We start from the raw sequence: 9710 nt of genomic DNA on the forward strand, positions 1-9710 counted from the left end.
AAGAGAGAGTGAGTGACGGAGTTGCTGCGTGGATCCATGGGCTCCCACCTTAAGCCCGCGCCTGCTCCAGATGTGGATTTGGACTGGACTGGTGGAACGGACTGACAATCCCCTCAAGCTTGGATCCGATGTGGAAATCAGCCGAACTAATCCGCACCAACCTGTGAGCCAAACGTGGCAAGTACTGTTGGGGGCAGGGGATGTGGTTTGGGAGAAAACCGGTAGGCACCCTCTTTGGACTTGGTGGCCTGCCCTGGAACCCGACCTCTGCCACATGCTGGCAGGAGCAGAAGACTTTGACATCCCAACCACTGACCCGGCAAACCCAGGTGAACCAGAAGTGTGCACCCAAAGTGGACGCTGCCCCTGTCGCGTTACCCGGCAGGGTGCCGAGACCCGAGGGCCTGGGCGGCCCTGACAAAGAGACCGTTTTATGTGTGTCCTAGGGACGGGAGAAGCAGGTCGCTAGCGCGCTCTTGTGGGCAGCATGAAAGTTACTATTGTAAGTCATGGGGATGTGAAACTACAGGGGACGCTTGGTGGAAGCCGAGCTCATCCTGGGATCTGATCCAGGTAAAGAGGGAGACAGGTGGGAATGAACCCCCATTCTCTCAAGATTACTGCCGGAGCACACCTAGGACAGTCACGACCCTATGGTACGGGTCGGGACCTTGTACAGAGTTTGCCTGCAACCCCTTGAACATCACTTTCACCCAGGCAGGAAAAGCATCAAGGGATTGGATAAAAGGTAGACTGTGGGGCCTGAGGGTATATCACCAGACGGCCTATGATCCAGGAGTCCTATTCAAAATCAAGTTAATAATAAACGCCGACCCTCAGCCGATAGGCCCTAATAAAGTATTACAGGACCAGAAAGCTCCTCCTCCTAAAACAAATAATAAACGGGTACCCCCAAGGCAAATACCCCCATCTAACTCAACCCGTCAGAACCCCTCCATCCTCCTGCTGACCACACCGGCTGTCACGAATCCCACTCTCCCAGGGTCAGGAAAACGGTTGATAGACCTAATCGAAGGGGGATACCAAGCCCTCAACTCTACTCAGCCCAACCTTACTGAATCCTGCTGGATTTACCTCCAAGCAAGCCCCCCATACTATGAAGGGATAGCTGTTAATGGGAGTTTCACCTATAACACCTCCAAGAGCTGCGACTGGGGAACAAAGCATATGCTAACCTTACCTGAAGTGACTGGTTTAGGAACATGCCTAGGACACTCCCAAGTGCTGGGAAGCAAGCTCTGTGCACGTACAGTGAGTGTGTCCTCTTCTGACACATCCCAGTACATAATCCCCTCATCAGGTTTATACTGGGCATGCAATACTGGGATCACACCGTGTGTCTCAATTGCTAGCTTTAGCCAATCTAAGGATTTTTGTGTGTTAGTCCGGATTTACCCAAGGTTAGTTTATTATTCAACAGAAGAATTTGAAGGACATTTTCTGGGCAGAACTCGGTTCACACAAGAACCTGTCAGTGTCACCCTGGCTGTTCTATTAGGAGCAGGTATATTGGCGGGGGTTGGGACTGGAACTACAGCTTTGATTGAGGGCCCTAGACAGCTAGGGATTTTAGAAGCCGCAATACAGCAAGATCTAAGGGCAATAGAAACATCCATAACTGCTCTGGAAAGGTCCTTAACCTCCCTGTCAGAGGTAGTCTTGCAGAACAGACGCGGCCTAGACTTACTATTTTTAAAAGAAGGAGGACTTTGTGCTGCCCTAAAAGAAAACTGTTGTTTCTATACTGACCACACAGGGGTGGTAAGGGAATTCATGACAAAACTCAGAGAGAGACTAGATGCAAGGGAAAGGTCCATACGCGGCTCCCAGAGCTGGTTTGAGGAATGGTATGAAAAATCACCCTGGATGACCGCCCTGCTCTCAGCCCTCACGGGGCCCCTGATTGTCCTGCTCCTAGTACTAATGATTGGACCATGTGTCCTGAATCGGATTTCAGGCTTTGTTCGGTCCCAAGTAGATGGGGTTAAAATGATGGTCCTGAGGCAAAGATATCAGCCTATACCAGAGACCGACCTTTAGGATTAAAGGTCAGTACAAGGAGAGGAGGGAATGTAAAGGCTCCATTTTAGGCTCTATCCCAGTAGAGAAATGTATTTCTGCTTAGTGAAAAAATATTCCTGCTTAGCTCGTACAGAAGGCTTCCACGTTGTAAAGCTAAGCTCGCAGCTTTTGGAAAAACAAGCTGCTTGTGGCTGAACTCTGAGCGACCCTCACTCCCCAATCCATGTGAGCCAGCCGGATGGCTGAACTCTGAGCGACCCTCACTCCCCAACCCATGGGAAACTGCCCTATAACAAGCCTGCGAGCTTGAGCTTCGGGGTCTTCAGTCCTAAGCTTGACTGATTGACCCGTGTGCACGCATAAAATAAACTGTTTCTGTGTGACCCGATATCGGAGTGAAGCTTCTGGTTTCAGCGCCGACTCTAACAATGTAAGGTATACTTTCTGCCCATAGAAGCTTACACTACAGCTAAGAAGGTAGCTCAGTAGTAGAGTGCTTGCTGGCATTTGCTTAGCATGTCCCAGGCTGAGGGTTCAAGTCCCAGTAGTGTCAAAAAGAAAAGTAAGCACACACACACACACACACACACACACACACACACACACACCATAAAATAGCTTATGGATAGGAGATGGTTGTAGTTGGAATTTTCTTTGAGTCACCAGCCAGCTCCCAAATAAAGACACAGAGGATTATAGTAATTATAAATGCTCAGTCTTAGCTTAGGCTTGTTCCATTAGCTCTTTTAACTTAATTTAACCTATATTTTGCCTCAGGGCTTTTTACTTTTCTTTCTGTATGTCCTACTTTCCTGCTTCCTCCATGTTGATCTGTCTGGCGCCTGCTATCTCCCTGATATCTCTTTTTCTTTCTTCCTTCAGTCCTAAATTCCTCCTCACACTTATGCTCCCTGTCTGGAATTCCCTCCTGTACCTCTTCCCTTGCTATTAGTTGTTTGGCTTCTTATTAGATCAATCAGGTGCCTTGGGCAGGCAAGGAAAAATAGCAACACATCTTTTGTTTACATAATTAAACAAATGCAACACATCTTTACCCAGTTAAACAATTATTCTGAAACATAAACAAATGCAACACATCTTTACCCAGTTAAACAAATGCAGCACATTTTTGCATAGTTAAACAAATATTCTGCAATAGATGGTCCCTTATTTCTTCACAAGTTGACATTTTAGTCTGCAGTAGGACAGGTAATTGAGGTTAATGTCCTTTGGCAGGTAATATATGCAAATGTCAGATGCTGCACACAAGATTCGGGTTCAGTGTAATTTATGGACGACAAAGCTGAACCTTGCCCATTCTGAGTCACCAGGGATACAGTAACAAAGGGCCTCTAGATGTGATGTCTTGAAATGAGGGTTAAAAAGGGAACAGACATTCTCCAGGAAAACCAGGTGGCAGGAATTTGTGATTGAAGAGATATGTCTAAAAATGTCAAAAGCTTCTGACCCAAAGCTTGAAAGAGGAACAGGCAGAGATCAGCTGATGTGTGTTTATCTTAGTGGAAGCCACTGGTGTAGCATGGAACAATGACAGTGTTGCATGTTCATCCTCAATATAAAACACAAGTAAGTGCTGGAATGAAAGGCACAAATGGTGTCTAATGATTCAGAGAAAAGTCTTCATAATAATAGTCTTCCTCCTGTATGCAGTTTTACTTTTTCAAGAAAATTATTTTTTACTTTGTACCTCTCTCTCTCTCTCTCTCTCTCTCTCTCAGTGTGTGTGTGTGTGTGTGTGTGTGTGTGTGTGTGTGTGTGTGTGTGTGTGTGTGTAGGTGTCCATAGAGATCAGAAGTGGGCATCTACTCCTCTGGCACTGGAGTTACAGGCAATTGTCAGCTGATACGGGTGCTGGGAACTAAAACTTACTCCTCTGTAAGAGTAGCAAACATTCTTAACTGCTGAGCCATCTCTCTGGCCCCATATTTTAAATTTAAAAAGAATGTGTATGTGCATATATACAGTGAAAATTTTCCAATATTTCTTATCTGCCACATCAACACTACCCATTACTTATTCTTGTCTTCAGGTGATTGTTATAAAAATTGTATTTAGTTTCTTTTAATTCATTATAATTCTGTGCATCTAGATAATCATATAAAGCCATTTTTTAAAAAATCTATCACCTTTTAAGAAGCTAAGACATCTCATGCCATACATGGTCCTCTTTTTGCTTAGCTCACTCACTTCATCTTTTTCCACTTCCACTACCCAGGAGTTTCTCATTTCAGGTTTCACTTTTTCCAGCTATAGAATAGTCCATTCTAAAAATGTCCCCAAACTTGATGAACTAGTTTCCTAGAGAGGGACATTTGATTGGCACCTGTGGAGGCTTGGATGAGAATGTTCCTTATAGACGCTGGCATTTGAATAGTTGGGGGGTGGCATTGTTACAGGGACCTAAGGAGGTGTGACCTTGCTGTAGAAAGTACCTCCTGGGAGTGGGCTTTGAGGTTTCAAAGCCCCAGTGCCCTTTCTGGTTCCGTTTCTTTGCTTCCTGTTTTGTGTTCAATATGTTAAGTTCTCAGCTTCAGCTCTGGCTGGCACACTTCTACTCTGCCATCATGGACTCCTCTCTGGAACCAGAGGGTCAAATCAACCCTTCCTTCTGTAAGTTGCCCTGGTCATGGTGTTTATCACAGCAATAGAAAGTAACTAACACAACATCTATCTTTTGCTCTTCCAAGTAATAATACAATGACGAGCATCTGCACATATGTCTTCCCACATGTGTGCAAGCCTTTTGATGGGTTGTGAAACTTCCAGGCACTGCTTTTATGCATTTGGGATTTTGGGTTGAGTTCTGCTCAACCACCCCTTTTAAGGGTTCCTATTTGCCTAGCCGTTTCATTTTCTGGAATGAGACTCCTTTTAAGGCAAGAACTATGTCTTATCCATATTTGCTTCTCTGGCCTTAGCCAGAAAGTGATGTATGCTGGCTGCATTAGTTCTTACTTGAAAGCACAGTTGGGGGAAAGGCTGGAGATCAAATTCCTTTGAAGAGACCTAACCATTAAGAATATAAAGTGAGCATCTTGCATTCCCTTCAGAAAACTCATGGCAAGGAGAACAATGTGAAGATCCAGTCCAGAGTACTGTCTGTACCCCAGAGCCAGTGCATACTTTCACCATGTTCAGAAAAGCCTACTCATTATTAAACTTCAGGTACTGGTGTCTCCATCTAAGAGGTAAGAATATTTCCACAATTATTTATAATTGAGATTCTGATGAAAATAGTATGTTGCTTTCAAAAAAGACCGATAGCTTCCTTCTTTTGTTCCCAGGAAAGACTGACTCGCAGTGGCTCCCATGACTAGTTGATGCTTGGGTTAGTCAGGGTCAGACTTGGAATGGGTGAGTGTTTCTGACCACATTTGCCCCATTACGACACTCACAAGCCAGCACAATCCTGAATATGAAGACTTCCCAAAGGTTTCCTGGGAAATTTTATTTTCTGTCTTCTAAGTTTACTTCAAATACTCTATGTTCTTTGTAAGTGGTTCTAAAAAAGTCTGCTGCTATCACATCAGAACACGTTTAAAGACAACAGGCTTTAAAAAAGTGAAGGAAAAGTCAATCTTTGCTAAGTCAGCTTTTCTTTTGCAAAATGCACCTGCTTCAACATAGTACTGTGACAGCACAGTTTGGCCTTCTCCTCTTTATACCCAGTTCACACAGTGCATATTCTGCAGAAGTAAACAGAAGTCCTTAAGTCTTTAACTCTATCCCACAAAATGCCCTTGACTGATTCTTAACCCTGAGTTGGCTCAAAAGGTACTTGAGTATTCACAGAGGAACAAATATTTTGCTTTCCAGAGCTGTTTACTTCCTAACATCCTAGAAACGGACTGAGTAAGGCAGTCTGTGTTATTTCTATTAGCAAAACAGACTGACATCAAAACAGCATAGTTCGATTCATGTATCTGTGTGTGTGTTGCTGGAGGTGTTACTTAGGGCCTCATGCATGGCTAGGCAAGTGGCAAGCACTCTACCGTAGAGCCATATCTCCCAATATAACCAATGTACCTCTACGTGGAAATTAAGTGGAAAAAGAAACACCAATATCTCTATTTTCTGTTGTTGGTAGAATGTAGGTTGCTCACAGCCATTCTAAGACTCAGTGTCCTCAGCTGTCTGAGGCTAAAAAGTTCTTATTTAAGAAGCTGGAGGAATGGTTCAGAGGTTAAGGGTGCTTGCTGCGCTTGCAGAAGGCTACTTTTAGAGGGCTCTATGTTGGTTCTCACCACATCAGGTGGTATGCAACCTTCTGTAACTCCAGCTCCAAGGCATCCATGCTCTCTTTTGACCTCTGTGGACACCTGCACACATGTGGTATACACATACCCACAAGTACACATTTTAAAAATTCTTAAGTTTTCTTGTCTGGATGTTTTTCAGCATCTATGATACCTCGAATGTGGTTTACTGATTTTTGATAGCAAATATTTCTGGGTATCTCCTAATAGCAGTCTGTCACACAGACTCACGTATAGTTGGAGGCAGTCCCTATAAGCTGTCATGAGGTTCTGTTGGGTCAGCCCACCCTTCCGAGTCCTGAGTCTGTAGACAGATAGATATCTGGGAATTGCATAATTGAAAAAATTCATATTGAGAAGAAAGACTGAAAAATCATGAAGCATCATGATAAAAAAGCAACGATGCATTCGGCAGGGTTTCCTAACTAGGCCAGATACATGCTATATATAGTTCCTTCTTCTCTTCCATTTCCTCTTTCAATAGAGTCTTTTGGGTAAAAAATCTTATCACTTTAAAAAGAAAAAGAAAAGATTTATTACATTTTTCCTTAGGTGTATGTGTGTGTGTGAGGGGTGGGTATGCATGTGTATGTGAATGGGAGTGCTTTTGGAGGCCTGAGGCACCAGATGCCGCTGTACCTAGTGTTACTAGATAGATGGCTGTGAGCTGTCCACTCAGTGCGGGTTCTGGGAACTGAATCCAGGTCCTCTGCAAGAGCAGTACTTACTCTTCACCACTGAGCCATCTCTCCAGCCCTGGTGGTAACTTTTAATTCTTGATTTGTATCCTCTTCATTTTTTATGTCCTAGAATTCTTTCTCTGACTTTGATACAACTTCTTTGATTTCTCTCTGACTTGAACAGTAAGTGTTTGGTATCAAAAGGCAGCTTAATTGTTGCTTGCACTTAAATTAGCATTTTTTTATTGCTTATAGAGATTTGATTCAAAACTAAATAGAATTTATACAAATGACTGACTTCTCTCTGAAGCAAGTATTCTGTCCTGTGTTAAGGGTTTTTTTTTTCTACTTTAATTTATGCAGACATTTCTATAAGCAATTAACATTCTCTAGTCACCAAACTCCTAACTGAATGTGCTGTATTTGGAATTATGTATCATTGTTTGTAGTCAATAGAATTACTTACCATCTGAAAGATCTGTTTATAAAGTAAATCAAAGGGCAGGTCAAAGCTGACCCCACCTTAAGTATTTAACTCTAGCTGTAACTAGTCACAACTATACAGCAGTAATCTCAGCTCCCTTCAGCCTCACAGGGAAGCTAGCAAAGTCACCTTCAGAAGCTGTTTTTTAAATAGGGTTTGTCCCCACCCCCACCTCCTGTGTGCCACACAGTTAATTCCTTTCCTAAGAGTTTTTCCCTTCTTGCTCACTTACTTCTAGAATAATCTGGAAGTTTCTCAAATGAGTAAGAAAAGCTGTTTTTAATAACAAAATGGTTACAGATGTGCATTCTTTGTTAAAGTTTGAGAAAAATGTCATTTAAGAAAAATTATCATTCACTGGGTGTTTATCTATTTTTTTCCTTAATAATTAAGTAGAAATTCTTTCCTCATGTATAAGGGAGGCCTTTTGAGGCTCAAAGTCTTTGAAGAATTGTGTCACCAACTTAGACACAGTGGAGGTCAAAGCCAGGACTTTCAGTCCACCATACTCCTGGCTTTTCTTTCTCACTTGTCCTTCAGTTAAAGGAAAATCTCAAACAAGTTCTCAAATCAATACCGAAAAACTGGAGCTAGACAAACATCTTTCTACACTCCAACTATTAGCTGTTTCTTTGTCCGTAGACTCTAGCATGTTTGGTGAAGGTCCTTACCAAATAATGTTTATAATTATGTGGATAGGACAACCAAGGAAACACAGTTTTTTAAAGTACAATTATCAGATATATCAAAAATGTGTGAGAAGTACTCTTTATTGAGACGTTACAAATCAAGGTCAAAGGATCAATATAGAAACCATAAATTTGAAAATATCTGCAAGAACTTCAGGGGGACAGGTATGGGTTTCTTGGGTGGGTGTCCCCTGCATTCATTAAGGAAGGGAATGTTTAATTATATCTAGAGAAGATGGATACAGATCTCTTCTCCTCACATCCAAGGTCCCTAAACTACAGGCCCCAGGGCGCCTAAATTCCAGGACTAAAAACCCGTTCCTGCCTCCTAAGATCACAGCCCTTTTCTTTGCCTTCCAGAGAGCAACATCATTTTTGTTTGTGTGTTTTCTTTTAATGGGGTGGGTGAGCGGCTTACCTTCCAAGGTCTCACACTGCACTAGGTTGACATAGTCCTGCTGAGTTAGGAGGCTGGCTTTGCATCCTCGCACCAGACCCTCCAGGTAGCCATGGTCCACATTGAAGAATAACTCTGCAGTCTCAAGCATACTGTCAGGCTGAAGCAGCAGACACAGACTGCTGGCCCTGGTCGGGAAGGTGTGGGTGTCCCAGTGCTCAGCTGATAGTCAGGGTGCTCCTGACTAGTTTGTTCCAGTTTCAGCAGCTTTCAACACAGTGCCTGGGTCTTGTTTTTACATAAACAGTGAGTCAGCCAGATGGTCTAAGTATACCCTGGAGAAATTCACTGTCAGGACCAGAGGAGGGGAAAGGAGGGGAGAGGAGGGGAGAGGAGGGAGGGGGAGAGGAGGGGAGAGGAGGGGAGAGGAGGAGTCCTGGTGGTCTCTTCCCTCCCACAGTCAAGGTCATGTCTGGTTTTGCCAATGACACCTGAACTTTAATTATGTCACATTTATTCCACTTTTTTTTTTTTAAGCACTGTTAATGTGAACAAAAATTTCTTTTTTAACACTCTTTTTAAAAACACTGGGTGTGATGGCTCTAGTTGCAGCACTTGAGAGACTGCTGCAGATTTACCATGAATTTGAGGACAGTTTGGGTTCCAGAGTGAAACTGTCTCAAAAACAAACATAAGCAAAAAGCATTAAAAAAAATGGTTGCAGATAGAGGAGATAATTCTGCATATAGTGTATTTGTTAAACAAATAATTAGTAATGTCTTGCAATTTGCTAAGGGCTGCTAGCTATTTCTTAACCAGTAGATGATCAGAGCCTTGCATTTTATAGCAATGAACCGCTCCCTTTGCACAATTCGGCAGATGATAATGCACTCTATTTTTCTTTCTTGCGGTTACTTTGAGACACACGATATGACTCCCCCAGTCACAGATAACGAATCAGATCTCAAAAGCTGTGAGGCGGCTCAGAAAGCACAGTTGGCAATGCAGTGGGTCTCAACAAAGATGGCACTTAATTGCGGAGTTTCATGCTCCAAAGGATCCCTTGTTTCCCCAATATACTTGGCTCACAAGCTAACAAATGTCTTCAACGTGGATTTCTTAGGTAGCTTTGCCTATGAG

The 9710-nt window shown here is 43.1% G+C and overlaps 1 protein-coding gene across 1 annotated transcript in view; it reads right to left on the minus strand.

Annotated features, from left to right (window-relative positions):
* Window positions 1-8734, minus strand: part of Atp6v0d2 (ATPase H+ transporting V0 subunit d2) — a 40037-nt gene extending 31303 nt beyond the window's left edge. Inside the window, exon 1 of the mRNA XM_036179085.1 lies at window positions 8592-8734. Within this exon, the coding sequence (XP_036034978.1) occupies window positions 8592-8721 (130 nt within the window). The 5' untranslated portion in view covers window positions 8722-8734. The remainder of the gene's footprint in view (window positions 1-8591) is intronic.
* Between the last annotated feature and the right edge of the window lie 976 nt (window positions 8735-9710).

Source organism: Onychomys torridus, chromosome 2, assembly GCF_903995425.1.
Source record: "Onychomys torridus chromosome 2, mOncTor1.1, whole genome shotgun sequence".
Lineage (NCBI taxonomy): Eukaryota > Metazoa > Chordata > Mammalia > Rodentia > Cricetidae > Onychomys > Onychomys torridus.